At 33.0% G+C, this 18,782-nt stretch overlaps 1 protein-coding gene across 1 annotated transcript in view; it reads left to right on the top strand.

Moving 5' to 3' along the window:
* LOC110111182 (mitochondrial import inner membrane translocase subunit TIM44-2) overlaps nucleotides 1–18,404 on the top strand; it is a 56,007-nt gene extending 37,603 nt beyond the window's left edge. Inside the window, exons 12-14 of the mRNA XM_020842946.2 lie at nucleotides 8,485–8,556; nucleotides 8,661–8,723; nucleotides 17,948–18,404. Of these exons, the coding sequence (XP_020698605.1) occupies nucleotides 8,485–8,556; nucleotides 8,661–8,723; nucleotides 17,948–18,079 (267 nt within the window). The 3' untranslated portion in view covers nucleotides 18,080–18,404. The remainder of the gene's footprint in view (nucleotides 1–8,484; nucleotides 8,557–8,660; nucleotides 8,724–17,947) is intronic.
* The last annotated feature ends 378 nt before the right edge of the window (nucleotides 18,405–18,782 follow it).

Below are 18,782 nucleotides of genomic sequence, written 5' to 3' on the forward strand. Positions count from 1 at the left end.
AAGGAAGGTATTCGGAAATGTTTATATTTCATAGGCAATTTTTTAGTTATTTGTTATTTCTTTCATTGTTATTTCTTTCATTCATAACTATCGATTTTTTAAAGTCGTCAAATAATTTTATTTGCCAGAATTTTTATTGTGAATAATTGGACATGGAGAATATTTTTTTTTTCATTATCCAATCTTTGATTTTAATCCTTGATCATATGTAAATTTAAGCCCATCCAAGAGAAGTGATCTCTTTGTTTAAGGGAGAGACTTACTCATTTTATTGCCTTTTTGGGGAAAGGATTTGATCTCAGGACCTTGGAAACAATATCTAAGATCTATACCAATTAACCTCGCTGACATCCACATTATTATATTAATTACGTTTTTTATCTTTTTCTTCTTTATTATCTTTCTAGTTTTTTTGCATGGTCATCCTACATCAAATTTGTTTTCGAGCTATTGTGTCAGATTATTCTCTCTAAAGCATTGCTTTGAAATTTAGTTCTATCTAATATCTTTCTCTTCTTTTCCTAAGTTGCTTTAGATTTTTCAGGAGTCCATTTAAAAGTCCCTAATTTTCCGTAATGCTACAAATAATACATCTAATATTAAGGTAATGTGAATGGTGATATCTTTCAACAACCCCTTACAAAACTATCTAATCTCCTCATAATTAATAATATTCAAATTCAAATTCGAATTCAATTTTAAAAAGCATCCATCTAAGTTCCTAAACCTCCTTTTTTTTCCCTCAACAATCTTTCGAAAATTAAGTGTATCATTGTTACTCCCTAGAATCTAATTGGGAGGAATTATTTCTTTTATCTTTTATAATAACAATAACTAGAGTTGTCTAATTTTTTTTTATCAATAGTTAAATATCAACATAAATGAATCTATTGATCAAAACATCTCGAAACATCCATTTTCATACTCCAAAAATCATTTCCAATATCTAAGAGTCTTACAAATACAACACCCCTCTTTTCACTCCTAAGTACAAAAAAAAAATCTAAATGCAAAAAAGAAATGAACAATAGTAAAATTTGAGGAATATCGTAACTGATCATTTTCACACTTTCAATCCTCTTCCCTAACTTGAAATCATTTAAACTATATATAATGAGCTAAAAAGTTCAGCTGGTTACTAAATTCTACAACTGAACTCAAAGCGCAGTAAAGAAGGAGTATGCATATCGTCAGTCAATTTATATTAGTAAAAGTCAATATGATTATAAATATATGCAAAAATAGGAAAATCTATGTTGTAGCAATAAAATATGTAAAGAAACGAAAAACTATAATATAGGGACCTATAAAACAGTGTAGTACGAAGACAATTAAATCTGTAAACTGATAAACCACTATGGATGGAAAATTAATAAAATAATACTATCAAATTAATATATACATGATGTTCAATTATTTTTTATTAGTATCAATCAGTATCTTATATCATATGCTCAATAATAGAGATCACGTGCTCAATGACATTGAGACAGTAAACAGTGAATCAGTAATAACATCGATATCATCAATAATAGTATTAATATTTATAAAATCGGTGGCAATTATAGTAAAACACTACAATAATTGTATCAGTAATCAATAAAACAATATAGTGGCAGCAGTGCAGTAATAATAAAATAGTGCAGTAACATGAATTCTAGTAATCACACTTAACAAGTAAGGCGTTATGGCTTGCGTGGTGTTTTTTCAATAATCAGTAACCGTTGTCTCAATAAATAAAATTGTCACTCTTTGCCTGTCGGCACAGTAATAACTCTTTATAACTCTCAAATAGTGAATGATGTTAATCAATAGAGGATAACATCAAACCATATTATTTAAGAGAAAGCTCGTTGCCCCATCTTCCTGTACAGGTCAGTTAGTCTTCAGCCAAAGTTAGTAAAATCAACTTTTACTTGTCCTCACACATATTATTATCACATTATTATAACAGTAATAACAACCAACTATTACCCAATTGCATGCTCATATTCATTAACAATACTTGTATTCCAGTATGCTTGTATGAAATACCAATATTTTTATTATGTGTAAATAGTACAAAATACAATAACTTAAATTTTACTCGCTGAAATTATGAAAGCAACTATTCAGAATAATCAATACAACATATAAAAAATTACACAGTAGAAATTCACTAAATCTGAAAAAAATGTAATAAAAATAATTTAGAAGAAATTGAGCGATCGAAATCAAAATATTTAAAAACAAAAATAAGATAAAAATCACCTACCATAATCTGAGCAATTTTCGTAAAATCGGCGACCAAAATCGGATTTTCTCTTTCGCTCTCCTCTTTTTCCTGTCCCTTTTCTTCTTCTGTTTCCTTCACATATATATATATATATATATATATATACTTGTGTGTTTGTGCGTGTATTTTATTCCTCACCCAATGCCACCACCCACCTCCGCATTACTGTATCTTGAATCCATAATTGTTATAAAATAGAGCCTTCAATATCGCAGCGTTAACTTCGGACGCCGCTGAGCTCATAGGCCCAATGCCACAACGCTCCAGTTCAAACAGAAATTCAGATTTTGTATTTTTAAATTTATTTTCAAAATATAAGGTTGTGACAATCATAATTAAACCTTACCAAATCTATCTTTCCCTCCCTCAAAATTTCATTTATTTTAATCTACTAATACTTCTTAATTTTGTCAACAAACTTTCAAAACTTTAATGTATCACACCTTATCTAACCCCTGTCCCCTATTAACCACAAAAAAGGACACAAGAAAAGGAATCTTTATTCTATAAATCAATTGTGGAAGTCTTACAAGATAGTCTCCCTTCCTCAACAGGACATCAATCTTCTTTTGCATATGAAATTTAAATAAGATTCTTTAAATGCATCAATAAAGCTAAGATTCGATCTTGTACTATGATTCATGTATGCCATACCAATTGAAAGTTTATATTTCCCACTAGAATGAGAGTTTTTTTTTTCTAGATTGAAAAATATGTTGTCAACGACTAGATATAATTATGATTTAATTGACTTTTATATAATATTGATATTTGTATAAACTTAGTTGATAATTAAATAAACTCGAATTATGTATGCTAGTACTTTCTATTGTCAGCAATATAACTTAACACGACACTTTATTTATGCTGTTGTTAACTTGTTATTCATCTCATTTGGCATATTTACATACCATTTTCAATACATATGGCTATGTTCATGATGTTATTATGGCCGTGGACACAGCCAATAACAAGTTTAACAATTCAACAATCCGTGGACAGCAGTACTCCATTTCTGTTGTGCTGTTAATTTTGTATTCAAATTATAGACTGATTTCTTGATTTGTTTCTTTGATAGTTATTTCTCTACTTATTTTTGCACAACAATTTTTGAATTTTGATTTTATGATGGATATTTAAGTTAGTTTTATGTTTTTCAGATTTAATTATTTGGTTAAGCTTATTCTAATTTATTTAATAAAATTTGTTATCATAATGGTAGTAATTTTTTATTTATTTCATCTATAAATAAGGGATTTTATAGTGATTTAAGAAAATTTATGTCATTAATAAAATTCTTATTATAATACTGCCAGGTCCTAAATCCTAGATAAGAAAAGTGGAGAGTTAGATTAGGTAGTCGGCAGCTAGTGTAAAACTTGTCGAATAATCATGACATGAATTCTTTAATACATTGTGTTAATGCTAGGACGTTCCCTCAAAGCGATGCGCTGCATGACCTTAATACAACGACAAGTGTGGAAAGGCTGCTACACCATTGCCCGCGTGCAGTATTAAATAGGTAAGGGTTCCCACATCATGGACGGATGTTGGCAAATAAGCTAGTCCATGTAACTAAAATTAGAATAGGAACTTGGAATATAGGTTCTCTTATATGAAAATTAATGAATTAATAAATATTACGATTCATAGAAAGATAAATATTATATGCATTCAGGAAACTAAACGAGTTGGCAAGAAGATTAAGGAGATTAATAGTTTACGATTTAAATTATGGTATTCTGGTAAGAATTGTTCTAGAAATAGTGTATGTGTGATTATAAATAAGAGTTTAAAGGATAATATTATAAAAAATAATAGAATTGGAGAGAGAATTATAGCATTACAGATTGTTGTTGATGTTAAGATCATTACTATTATAATTGCTTATGCTCCTCATGTAAGTTTGGATGAGTTCAAAATTAAATTTTTGGAATGATTTAGAAGAATTAATGCAAAAGATACCTCTTGAAGAAAAATTTTTTTTTTGAGGAGATTTAAATGGACATATTGGTAGAGACGTAGATCATTTTAAAAGCATTTATTATGTCTATGGGTTTGGAGCGACGAATGAAGGTGGTAAGACAATATTAGTTTTTTTCTTTAGCTTATGATTTTGTAATTGCTAATACTCTATTTAAGAAAAAGATGAACATCTCATTGCTTATAAGTATGTATATAATAAAATTCATATTGATTATTTTCTGATGTAGACAAAGGGGGGGTCAACCCTAGTCCAAAATAAATCATATTTTGGCTTCCCTTGAGTCTAGTAGTTTTTCATATTTGAGCTAAACTTTTAGTTCATTTATGAGCTGAACTTTAGTTCATTTATTGAACTAAGGGTTAGCTCATTATGAGCTAACATTTTAGTTCATTTATTATCTTTTAATTAATATAGTTTTATGTTTTTTATGTTTGTTTAATGTTTGTCTCTTGGAATTCCAAACCGGCCTTTGGAATTCCAAGATTTCTTTTTCTATGGTGGCTCCTTGAATTCCACCATTGCTTTTTAGTTTTTTGTGAATGCCCCTTGGGATCTCACGGCTGGCTCCTTGATTCCGTGTCTGCCCTTCGGTTCCCGCGGCTGTGGCTCTTTGATCCGTGCGGTTCCCTTCGTCTCCCGTGGCTGTCTCCTTGGTTCCTGGTTTGGGTGTAAACCGAGAGCTTTGGGGAGAGATTTCTATGCTTTTAATTATGTGTTAATTAAGTGTTTGTGACCTTTTGTATTCCCCTTTCATACCTATAAATATGAGGGGTTATGTAATGTTTTGAATAGTTGAATGATATTTGATTTTTGGAAAAAATCAGTTAACCTGAGGGTTGCTCGGAAATCCTGCGGGCTCTTTCCAACTTTTTTTTTCTCATCCCCTCCGGAAATCCTGCGGGCTCTTTCCACCCTTTCTTCTCGGGCTTCTAATCTCTTCGTCTCTCTGCAAGTGCCACTCCACCTGTATCCTTCTTCTCAAAGTGCAGCAACTTTAAGGTGTCTGTCGTGTTGTTTGTAAGTCGTCGTTGTAATTTCTTTTGTTTAATTTTATTTGAAATATAAGAGTTTGTTCTTCCCTTTAGTTTGTTCGTCTCTTTTCTAGTCTTTTCTCATTTTTCGTCATTAGAAGTCCGTCGAGTCTCTTTGTGGGCGAAGGGTATAGGCTCCCTATATCTTTTACCCGCATCATTTTCTTATAAGAAAAATAGAACATTTAGATTGCAAATATTGTAAAGTAATTTCGTGTGAAAATTTATGTACCAAATATTGTTTATTAGTTTTGGACTTTTAAATGAAGGTGCATAAAATAACAAATAAAGTAAAACATTATTTTAGGATTATATGTGAGGCTTTTAAAAAATATTAACAAAAATATTTTTGTGAGTAAGATACTAAATCTTATAATTTTTTCTATCCATGAGGAAGCTAATGTTATGTGTGAAAATGTTGTTAGTGATATTAAAAATGTTGCAAAAGATGTGTTTGGAGTATTAAATGGAAAAACTCCTAATAGTAAAAGTAATTGGTGGTCGATTCAAAATATGCAAAAAAAAGATAAAAAATAAGAATATTTGTTATAAAATTAGTTTAAATGTACAAATTCTGATAATTGGAAAAGATATAAATATGCCCGTAAGGATTAAGGAGTTTAAGAAAGCAATATGCGATGCAAAAAATTTTAGTTTTTAATTATTTATACAATAGATTAGACGGTAAGGAGAGCAAAAGATATATGTATAAGTTAGTCAATCAAAGTGATAAGAGTAATAAAGATTTAGTTCAAGTGAAGTGTATTAAGGATGAAGATAAAAAAATACTTTTATTCGAATATGATATTCAACAAACGTGGATGGGATATTTTTCTTTACTTTTCAATGAAGATTATGAGAATGTCATTGACTTTAGTGATCTTAGCACCCTAAATGAAAATAAAGATTTTTATTTTTATCTACGTATTAGTAAAATCGAAATTAGAGAGGCTTTAAAGAATATGAAGTGTGGAAATGCTTTTGGACCTGATGATATTTTAATAGGGGTGTGGAAATGCATAGGAGATAAAAGAATTTCTTGGCTTACTAAACTTTTTAATATTATTTTGAAGACTAAAAAGATGCCAAATGAGTAGAGAATGAGTGTATTGATTCCTATTTTTAAAAATAAAGGCGATGCACAAGATTGTGTGAATTATAGAGGAATTAAGTTAATGTGTCATACTTTAAAACTATAGGAGAGAGTTATGGAGAATATATTGCGGCGTGATATTAATGTTTCTCAAAATTAATTTGGATTCATATCAGGTTGGTCTACTATTGAGGTTATACATTTATTGAGGGATTTGATGAAGAGTATAGTGAGAATAAGGAGGATCTGCATATGATTTTATTTGTTTTATAGAAAGCGTATGCTAAAGTTCCAAGAGAAGTGCTATAGAGAATTCTAAAAAAGAAAGGGGTTAATAATGCTTATATTCAAGTCATTAAGAACATGTATGCATGAGCTGTTACTTGTATTCAAACACATGGTGGTTTGACCAAGTATTTTCCTATTTCAGTTGGATTACATGAAGGATCAGCCTTAAGTCCATATATTTTTGCTTTAGTCATGGATGTTCTCACTAGACATTTGCAAGAGGTTGTACCCTGGTATATGCTTTTTGTTGTTGATATTCTTCTTGTTGATAAGACTAGAGAGGGAGTTGAAGTTAAACTTGAATTATGGTGTTCAACCTTATGTCTAAAGGTTTTTGTTTGAGTAGATCTAAAACAGAATATATGGAGTGTAATTTTAGTAATGATAGATCTAATGGGGAGATTGTGAGTTTGGGTGATCAAGTCATTAATAAGAGTACATGTTTTCGATATCTTGGGTCTATTGTTCAGAGTGATGGTGAATTAGATGGGGATATTATTAGTAGAATTCAAGTTGGATGGTTGAAGTGGAGGAATGTATCGGGCTTGTGCGATATAAAACTCTTCAAATTTAAGATAAAATTCTATATGATGTTGTTTAGAACCTGCAATGCTTTATGTTGCAGAATGTTGGCCATTTGAAAAAAAACATAATATTAAGTGAAGTGTTGCAGAGATGAGGATGCTTAGGTGGATGAGTGGCTTTACTCGTAAAGACATGATAAAAATGAACATATATGTGTAAAGGTTGGAGTAGTTCTAGTGGAAGATAAGATTAGAGAGAGTCGCCTTAGATGGTTTGGTCACATAAAACGGCAGCCTTCCGATGAACTCGATTTGGAAAGTAGATGTATTAGATTTGACTTATGTGAAGAAAGGTAGTGGTAGACCTAAAAAGATTTGGTTAGAAAATATTAGAAATGATCTTTTTTTATTAGATTTAAATGAGAATTTAACTCTTCACAAGACATAATGTAGAAAAAATGATTTATGTAGCCAACCCCACATAGTAGGATAAATGTTTGATTTTATTGTTGTTGTAATAAAATTCTTATTATGGATATAGCGATCCTTCACCGTGTATTCTAGGAAAAAATCATGTGTAAGGCTTGAAACCCTTGCGGTAGAGATTATTTCAATTTTCAAGTAGGCCATTTGCTTATCTTGTTAATTTTATTCTATTTTTGTTTTGTTATTAATTTTAGATTCCCGAATTAATAGCTAGTTTATAGATTTGTTTTTTTTTATAGTTATTTTTCTATCAATTTATGCCCAACAAATTTTACATTTTCATTTTTTCATGTATATTTAAGTTATTTAAATACTCTATTTCAAAATTATAAAAAAAAAGTTATTTGAATGCATTTTAGATTTAATTATTTTATTAAGCTAATTCTAGTTTATTTCTTCAAGTTTGTTATCATTATATTTGTAATTTATTATTTGCTTCATCTATAAATATGGGATTTCTGAGTAATGCAAGAAAATTATGACATTAATAAAATTCTTATTGTGGATGTAATGGCCCTTCTTCATGTATGCTAGGATTTTGATTTCCTGAATATTTGTGAGGCTTGAAACCCTTTCGGTAGAGATAATTTCGGTGTTCAAGCACAACATTTTCTTAACTAGTCAATTATATTACAATTTTCTTTTTTTCTTACTTTCTTATTTTCTCAAGTTTTTTGGAGGCCTAACATTGATATTTATTAGTATTTTCAATGTTTTTATTTGATGTTTTTTCCTGTCCTTATTATTGTTTGGTTTTACTTGACCGATTTACATGATGTGCATTCTTTTATATGTTGCAGATTTTACACATTTCCGAGGTTGATGTTCGAGAAACAAAAATGATGGGATCTACTCCTATCATTGTTCTTGCTGTATGAATTCCTATAACTCTTCCATCACTGCACCGTTGGATCTATTCCTTGTATTAGATTTAACATATCTGGAATTATTTGTCTTGAACTTTATTTGGTTGCAGTTTCAAACACAACAGATTTATTGTGTTCGTGATAGACAAGGATCAATCACGTCTGGTGGACAGGTAAATTTATTTTCCTCTTTTTTTGCTTTGAAATGAAATTTAATGCTGCACGGTCTTAAGTATGGGATGATGAGGCTGGACATGCACTCATCCCAGCCCATAGTAAGCCATGTTTGCTGTCTTTCCAAATAATGCGTGCTCAACGAACATAGAGTAGGAAGATAATTTCTAATTAGTAATTACTTTCTTCTTGAGTAGATATAAACTCTACTGCTATTTTTTAAATGCTCGTGGTTAAAAACTTGGACCCAAGTTGTCATCTCGTTGTCATCATCTTATTTTATCTTTTTTATAATGGAAGAAAATATACACAATAGTTTGAACTTACCAACTAATGATAATTTGTCTCCGTATATCTAATTGAAAAAAAAAACCAATTGAAGAATCAAATTCAATGGAGCTCAAAAAGAAGCATTACAACGATCAAAATCAAAATACAGAAAAAGCCAAACGGCCAAAAGACTTGAAAATGTCCATATGATCAAAATTCAGCCAACACCGTTAAGCAGCTGAAATATTAGAACTACGATCAATTAGCAAGTGAAAGAATGTAGATGCTAATAAAATGGCTAGTATAGAAATCCAATCAGCTAATAGAAAAAAGTTCCAACAACAAGCATTAGTATATCTCTCCCAGTAGATCAGTAAACCTCCCCCATTAATGTCAATCCAATAGAGAATTATATGCCTCTTCCAGCGATGGGGAAAACTATTATATCCATAAGATAAAGTGCTTAATCAAACAAAATCGAAAAATCTGTACTTTAATCCGATAGTTGAATACCAATAATCTGTTAATATGTGTAGAAAGATGCAAATATAATATTTTTAGTCCATGTGGAATCTGATTGTGCAGATCAATCGAGTTTTACTGTTGCTTCCTGCCTCAGCACAATATGTTGTACTCGTTGGGTGGTGCGGGAGGTCCTCCCCCTGCTTGGGTTCGGGTGCAAAAGCACCTGATTTTTTTTTCGTTCGACACCCCGACACTACAGATTTCGCTAGGAGAAACGACATAGAGCAGAGGGCCGCAATGCTCTAGATTTGGCGTCACAGCGCTAGTGCCGTAGCGCTGTGGGTTTTTGAGCGCCTTGGCATCATGATGTCAGAGGCTTAAGCGCCGCAGCACTATGAGGCGGATTGAACAATTTGCTTTCTCGTTTTTCTAAAGGGTGGCGTTCCTTCGTATTATTTAATTGACTTTCTATTGTGTTTTGAGTGAGAACATTGCAAGAGAGTAGAGAAGAAAGGAGGGAGCGAGAGAGAAAAGAGATCTATACTTTTTTCTTCCAATTTTCATAGTGGATTTCTTGGTGTGGTGTGTCGCCGTAGCTTTCTTCCGATTTTAGATTTTCCACGTTAAATCCTGGTGTCCTTTATTTTCCGCTGCTTTTACGTGTTTGTTTGGCTGCAGTGTTTACTTCCATCCCCAACAAATGTGGCTGGGCTGTGGTGGGCTTCACCGTCCAATGATGGCAGCTTTACTTTAGTTGATACCACAGCGGCCCTTAAAAATAATATTGTAGACTTGCTCACCTGATGGAGCCCTTTCACACTCTGAATTTGAGCTAAAGTTTTACGCTAGTGGAGACTTTGGTACCTTATTATTACCATTAGGTTTTGCTCAAAGGCATCATGATGTGAAACATGTAAGTAAACAAGAATTGCTTTTGGAAATTAACAATAATTTGAATTTTAACTTTGCTAATCGTAAACTCATGTTTCACCAAGTTCGATTCTTAGAAATTTTTGTTAGAAGTTCAAGTAATAACAAGCGATTACAAATGAGATTAACCGGATACTTGCAAGTAACAACGAAAATAAGAAAGTAAAACTAATGGCAATGAAACAAATCTACGACTTAACAATGAGAAGTGTTCACCCTGAGTTCCCTCACTCTCGCTCTTGAAATTGGAGTCTAGCGCCCTAGGGCTGCCACCACAAGACAAGTGACGCGTAAGGTATTGTCCGCCGAAGAAGTAGCTAGAGGAGGGGAAGTTGATGGTCGACCGATGATTTGCCAATGTTCCATTGGTCGTTGCTTGTCAATTGTCTCGGCGAGATGGTAGAGTACGTGATTTACGTAGCCTTCCATTAAATCCTCGTATTCCCAGTCTGGATCAAAGAAAGGGGATTGCAAGATGTCGATTTCTCCTTGAGCATTCTATACGAATTCGTAGTCGACCTCAGAGTCGGCCATGCACTAATGGTAGATGGGCAGAGGAAGTTTGTCTTCTCTTCTTTTCTCTAAAGCTCATGAAAGAATTAGGGTAGCCAAGAGAAACAAGGGGAGAGGAGGAGGGGGAGGCCAAGGAGAGAGGCGAGGTTTGTGGATTATGTTAGGTTTAGGTTTGGGTTAGAGGAATCCCAAGAAATTTGAAATTAATTTCTGGTTTAAGTAATTTTGGAGGGAATCGAATTTGAAATTGATTTCAAATTCAAATAGGATTTAGGGCTTAAAGAAGAAAACCAAAGGAGTTGGGCTATAGGGGGGCTGGCGGCATCTAGAGAGAGGGAGGATGTATGGGAGGAGAATTAAGAGCTCTTCCTAAATGAGTTCTCTAATTTAGGAAAAGGATAATTAAATCAAATTCAATTTAAAATTAAATTGAACTTAGATTTAAAACTTTCCTAATTTAGCTTTTGTTAATTTAGGAAATTATTTGAAATTCAAAATTTGAATTTCAGATTGAGGTATAATTTATTTCCCAAATTATTTAGGCTATTTTAGGTAAGTGATAATGATCATTGAACTCATCATTAAAGGGGAAAGGAGGGTGTGGCCGGCAGGGGCTTCGGGGAAAAGGGTTGGTCGGCGGTTGTGAGGGCTCGACCGGTGGTTAGGGATGGGGAAGGGCTAGGGGTCAAGGGGTTGGATGATGGTGGAAAGGTGGCCAGCGGTTGGGGCGATGGGAGATTGTGGCCGGCGGTTTGAAGAGGCGTATGGGGTCGGCCGGTGGGGAGAAAGAAAAAGGGGAAGAAGAAGATAAGCCACGAGCCACGAACTCTTCCAATGACTGGTGGATATTGCATTCACTCTCACCTCGGGTTCTCTCTTCTCTCTAGTGCGCACACAAGAAGAAGAAGACAAATATCAAATTTTTATTGAATCATTCATTAACCTCATACAAAGCAAAAGACCTCTATATATAGGTCTCAATAATAAAGAAAAGAAGAAAAACTCAAATACTCTTGGGGCTACAATAAGAACTCACTACCCATAGGGGTAAACTAGGAAAACTGAAATGCAAAATAAATAAAACATAAAATACATCAAAAGTAAAGACTCTGAATCGTAGTCGTCGATCTACAATTCCGTCGATGGTACACATGTCAAAATCTCTGGCTGATGTGCTCACCATATCATTTTAGGTAGTACGTGGCACATGACCAGCAAAGCTGGATGAAAGTCTTAAATTTGGATTCATTCACCAAAAACACCAGCATGCTTATGCAGACTAAGTGTACATGTTGAGCGGTGAAAGTAAGTGTGAGAGTGACCAATAATATTGAAGAGCCTTAAGAGAAAAGGTTTATTAGAAGGTCTATGAATTGGATGCGATAGTTCCTACTTCCCTCAATCAGAGTAATATGCTGGATCAGCTTTATCATAATAACCAGTGTAGTTGCATTAGTTTTTTATCTTTATCAGACAAATGATTGTTTGATTTAGGATTTCAAGTTGCTTGTCAATGAAAAAGTTTATCATCATTAGTGCATCTCAAAGCATGTGTACAGCGGTGGGCATGTAAATTTTGAGAACAAAAGTGGAGTCTAGACATGGGTATTGGGTTAGAAATGTTTTAAGTGGAGGATCTTGCATAATAGGTGGGTGCTGGCAATGCAAGTAGGCTCCAAATGATTGCGTATGAGATACATTGTGCATAGTACAACAAGAAGAATGCTAGTTAGGCACTCTCAAGTCTCAACAATGAGTGCTAAGTGTTGGATGCTGCATTGTAGTGCGTGAGCATGATGCAATGTGCAGAGTGATGGCCCATCAACGTGGGTGTAGAGCAATGGCTAACAATAATACACTATTGGGGACGACAATGAGTGTTGATGAGCATTTCATATGATGAGTAGAGCAATAGTGTCTGTGGGTCTGCATTGCAACACATGATGAGTGTTTGAGGTTACATGTGATGCGATGTGTACAACTATGTGCTGGTGCCAAAGAAGGGCACAACGTTGAAACTGTGGGTGCAGACTGGAGTGGACAGCTACAATTTGACTCGATAGTTTTTGATGTAGGCAAGGGAGGGGGGGGGTCAAATCAAATCCTAAAATTTGGTTTTGACTTCTCTAGCTCATTAATATTTTGAGCTAAAAATTAACTCATTATGAGCTGTTTTTAGTTCATTTATTGAACTAAAAAGGTAGCTCATTATTATTTGGAGTTGGCTCTTTCTCTTCCCCATATTTCCTCTTGGCTTTTGGTTTCCCGTGCCTTGCCTCTTCTCCTTCCCTTTTGTCTTTTTGTTTTCTTGTGCTGGGTGATTTCCGTACTCTGCCCCTTGGGTTTCCGAGAATGGCTGTTGGTTTCCTGTGCTGGGAAGAATTCCCGTGCCTTTGGCACTTTGGTTTCGCGGTTGGCTTCTCAGTTCCGTGCTGGGCTGCTCGGTTTTGCGGTTTTCTGCTTGGAACCCGTGGGATTCCTTCTCTGTTTTTGCTGTGCCGTTTGGGGACTGATGTGGTGGCTGTTTGGGGGGAATTCCATGAGTTTTTCCCTGATTTCTATGCAGTTTTTGCTGTTTTGGGACAGATTTCTAGACTGTTTCTAGACAGAAATCTGGACTAAATTTTTGTCCTTTCAATTGCCCCTTTTAATTGAATTAATTAGTAGTTATAGTGGCTGTTTAGCTCCCCTTTCTTGCCTATAAATAGGGGCTGATTTGTATGTTTTAGAGAGAGTGAAAATGTTATTTTTGGAATGGAAAAACTGAAGGTTTTTCTTGGAAAAGCTCCAGAGCTTTGTCAACTACTTCTTCTTCTACTCTTTGAGAAAGCTTGCGAGCTTGTCTCCCTTCCGTCTCGGCTTCTAATCTCTTTCGTCTCTCCACAAGTTTCATTCCCCCAGTATCCTTCTTCTCAAAGCAACGATTGACAAGCAACTTTAGGTGTTTTTATGTTTCCAAGTTTGTAAGATGTTTATGTCAAAGTTTATGTGTCTTTTGTAAGTCCTTTTATAATATTAAAGTTGTGTTTTGTTTTGTGCAAGTGTTGTCGCTTTATCTTATGTAATTTTTGTAGTGTTTTGAGTATCTTTTAAGTTATAGGAAGAGTTTCATTTGCTTGCAAAAATTTGGGGCCCTCTCCCAAATTTTTACGTGCATCAGTTTTGGGCAAAATTGTAATGGCTGTTAGGAGTAGATGTGTGCATTGGCTCAATTGGGGAAAACAACATGTGCATCTAAACACACATCACAACTGTGAAACAACTAAATATTGATTAAAATGCAATAGCACAATTTCAGTGAGCACGTATTAAGTAGCAACATGCAAAAGAAGTGTTTAAGAAGTGAATGAAGGGAAAGTTCAAGGTGAAGAGACCTTGAAGATTGTGAACATTCACTCTGGTATTAATTGACATAGTTGCAATTTGATTGAGATGGAATTGGATCCCATCTCCTACTTTTGCCATGAATCTCTAATGGGTAATGGAGGTGGGTGTTTGTCTCCATGGTTGATGGTTAGCTCACTTTGCCTTGGAAGGGGAAGATACATGGTGGGGAGGAAGGCTTAGTTCTCTGAGCTTGATGGAAATGGTTACGCTAGCTATGAGAGTTTGGAGATGAGGGACCTTGGGTGGTTGTGTTTAGTTGCCTTTGAGATGAATGAAGGGGTGTTTAACTAGGTTAGGAGGTAGAGATGAGGAGAGCTTGATTATGCCATGAGGGACCTTGGGTGGTTGTGTTTAGTTGCCTTTGAGATGAATGAAGGGGTGTTTAACTAGGTTAGGAGGTAGAGATGAGGAGAGCTTGATTATGCCATAATAGGAAGTAGATGAAATAGTTAGGACAATGTAGAGAAGGGGTTTGCGATTAGTTTAGTGGTGTAAGTAAGCCGAGCTGGTTCACGACTTATTAAGAAGCTCACGAGTCGAGTTCATCGAGCCATTAGTTCGAACTCAAGTCTATACAACGAGCTCGAGCTTTACCGGGCTCATCCCGTAAGCTTAATGAACCGCTTGATTAATTTAAAATATATTTATAAAATAATTTAAATTAGCATTATATACTATATTTAAACTTCTTAAATTAATTACATTAAAAAAATTCTAAAATACTAAAATTTTAAATTTAAAACTAAGAAATTAAACTCAAGAATCAAGTGGTCAAGCTCGAGCTTTCCAAACGTGCTCGAGCAATCGAGCCAAATTCAAGCCTATAAATTTTTTAACGAGTTAAGTTTGAGCTTAGTAAATGAGCTCGAGTCGAGCTGGACTTCAATAAGAACTAAACATGCTTAGTTTGATTAGATAAATACTCGACTAATTTACACCCCTAGATTAGTTAAAGAAGAGAAGCTAGAATTATAGAGGTCAAAAAAGAGGTCCAATTGGGTATGAGGAGAGGTGAAGATAAGAGGGAGACAGATTAGAAGGGGAACACGTAATTAGCATTTATATCATCATTCATTGTCCTCAATAGTTTTGTAAAACATAAAGACAAACATATGGAGAAACGAAAAGAAAGAATAACATGTTGGAAGTACATGACATAATGACCACTAATTATGGTGAACTTATAATATTAGGGAAAGTTGTCACAACTTGGCCAAGAGGCTTGGAATACTGAGGCAACATAGCGGATTAAGTTTTTTAAATTTTATTCACTGACATTAAATAATTACAAATTACATTCAACACATTGAAAGAACCACTAAAATTAAAAAAAAAAAAATCATTTTAAGTTAAAATATAAGCATTGAAAGTAAATATCTCTCTTGTAGTGTCATGTCTTCGAAACACATTTTCTCTTCTTCCATTCATTTATTTGTCAAGATTTTATGTATATACATTTAATAAATAATAGGAGTGAGCTTTAAAGCAACTTAGTGAATGCGTCATATTTATAAATTAGAGTAACATGATGGTATATTGAAACAACATGGATACTTGCTTTAAAACATGGAACAATCCAAAATCATTTGACAGTTATGTTTATTGAAAGATGAAATTATAAGAAACTTTAAAACATTCAATATGATACTAGTAATATTAGTAAGCAGAAATGATATTATATCTTATTTGTCAAGATTTTACTTATATACATTAAATAAATAATAGGAGTGAGCTATAAAGCAACTCAATGAATGCATCATATTTATAAATTAGAGTAACATGATGGAATATTGAAACAACATGGATAATTGCTTTAAAGCATGGAAGAATCCAAAATCATTTGACAGTTATGTTTATTGAAAGATGACATTATAAGAAACTTTAAAACATTCAATATGATACTAGTATTATTAGTAAGTAGAAATGATATTGTATTTTATTCTATGTATTTTGTAGATAACACAACGGTCACAGGAGCTACCGTCAAAATAGTAATAATTAAGATATTTTCTTTTTTATTCTCTTTTCCAAAACCTATTGCAACTTAAGCATGCCGATACATTACATCCTCTTCTAATATCATAAAGAGGTGTATTCCATCAATCAAACATACATATTCAAACATTTCTATATAAGTCATTTCATTTACATTTTCCATCACATTTAATATTTTCTTTATAACTAAGATTGAATGGCATATAATAAAACTGTTGAATTATAAAAAAATTATCATTCATTTCAATATGAAAGACCTTTTCTACCACGAAGTTGATTCACTTTAATAATGGTTGTATAAATAAATATCAATAACATTTTTATGCAATTGGTTTAGGAGAAACATAATATTACTATAATTTAGAAATATAAGTACTTACAGGTTTGGATGACTTATTGATTCACTTTAATTCTCACTCCGACTTCGATAGTTGACACTTATAATTATACATAATTATATATAGGACATTCTCATTACCATTATATAATAATTAAAGACAAAATTTATTTATTTAAAATAAAAGTTTATTTAAATGATAAATTTAATATTTTCTAAAGTTATTTTTAAAATATGAGGACATAAAATTTTATATTTAATTTTCTTAATAATGTCTCCTAAATTCTATTTGGTAATTTTATTCTAACTTTTATCAAGATTTATTCAATCTTTAACATCTATAAATCAGTATATTTTAGATACTAATAATTTAATAATTAATCATAAGATAAAATCTAGAGTATTATCTTAATTCAAAAACATGATAGAAAAATATCATTGATTTGAATATATTAAAATAAAATTTCTTATATCTATCCATTTGAAATTTTAAAGTTTATTTATTTCAATCATCACAATAGCTAGCTATCAAGTTTCAAATCTTACTCCAAGATTATAGGTGAATTGAAAATCTTATTGTAAAGCTAAATATTGTTTATCTTCACAATATAAAAAAGAAGAGTTTGGTCAGTCCCCTCGTATTAGACCAACTTATCCTGCTCACTTCTCGGTTGCTCGCCCCTGCTTAATTCTGATCATTTTACACGATTGCTCGCAATCTATCTCTCCGTCTTTGTCTCCATCTTTCTTTGTCTCTTGCTCTCTATCTTCTTATTCTTCTCCTGTTTTCCTCGTCTCTCTCTCTCTCAACTTCATCCGCTCAGCTCTTTTCCTTCTTATATTTCTTCTCCTGCTCGTTCTTACCCTTGCTTCCTCTCTCATTAGTACTCTTTGGTCACCCCTCCTGCAATTTTAGAAAACTGAACTGACTTTGGTCGGTTCAATAAGTCAGTTCAGTTGAATTTACACTAGCTAGTTCGATTTCTGTTTTCTTTCTGGAATTTTACAGGTTGATGCCTATGATGAACCAGATGCAAGGCCTGCTCAATCTTCACAAATATTATTACTTCTATGAAGGAAATCTTAAATTTGTAAAGCTTTTTAAAGTGAAAGAAGGAATTGGCTTGCTTCCCATTCTTATGATATTGATGTTTTCTATGATTTCCTTATCAAGAGCTCGAGATTTATTCGTATTTTATCTATTATGTAGGAACCAACACATATTTGAGCATTGATTTGCGTATAGTTACCAAGTTTGTCAATTATTCTAAATGATCATTATTATTTGTGTCTTCTGGCTTAATTTTTTGGGGTTGTCTTCTTCAGGATACAATCCAAACAGTGTATTATGGCTGGGCCATGCAACTGGTGGACACAGAAGAGCTTGGAGAAGGAGCATACTATCCTGTGTGGAGGCTACGAGAAATGCAACAACTGGGCGTTCAAGCTTTGATCTAAGAAATATTTTTTCTCTCATAGCCGGTAATTACCTTATTCTTTTTTTTTTCAAATTTAAATATGGGATGATTTTGGTGCATCCCTTGATCAAATTTCATAGCCATTTTAGTTTTTTTTTTTCAATATGTCGCAAGTTTGATGTCTTTAGTGATTGTTTTCTATGATCCTCCTGATTTGCCTGATGGCATAATCTTAAATAATCCTTTCTCGTCATCCTCCCTGTAAGCTCAGGCACAATATTTGAATGCTTGAGAATTTTGTGATCCTTTTTAAGAATGAATTATGTAATCTTTTTACAATAATAGACATGCCATTATCTTCTCAATGCAGTTTTTATTGCTCTGTTTCACATTATTATTGCCTAGGATTAACTTTTAATGTCTTTTTTCTTTTCCTGTAACAAATCTTTAATACGATTCTATCTCCTGGAATTGAACATTATGTTTATTTATTTTTGGATAAACTGAGGGCAAAGCCCGTTCATTCACTATAAAAAATAATTACATAGGTACAAGAGCAGCAAAAGGCAAGCTCAAAGAAAAATTTTATAAGAGTAATTATGAGCTGCAAAAAAAATTTGCAATGCTCAAATCTATCACCAAAGGAAAAAAAAATAACATATATTAAAAAATGGACTCAGAATGTGCCTAAAAAGGTTCTCCAATATTATATGAAGATGCATAAATGAGCAATGACCATCTAG

Source organism: Dendrobium catenatum, unplaced genomic scaffold (genome assembly GCF_001605985.2).
Source record: "Dendrobium catenatum unplaced genomic scaffold, ASM160598v2 fragScaff_scaffold_621, whole genome shotgun sequence".
In the NCBI taxonomy this organism is placed as follows: Eukaryota; Viridiplantae; Streptophyta; class Magnoliopsida; order Asparagales; family Orchidaceae; genus Dendrobium; species Dendrobium catenatum.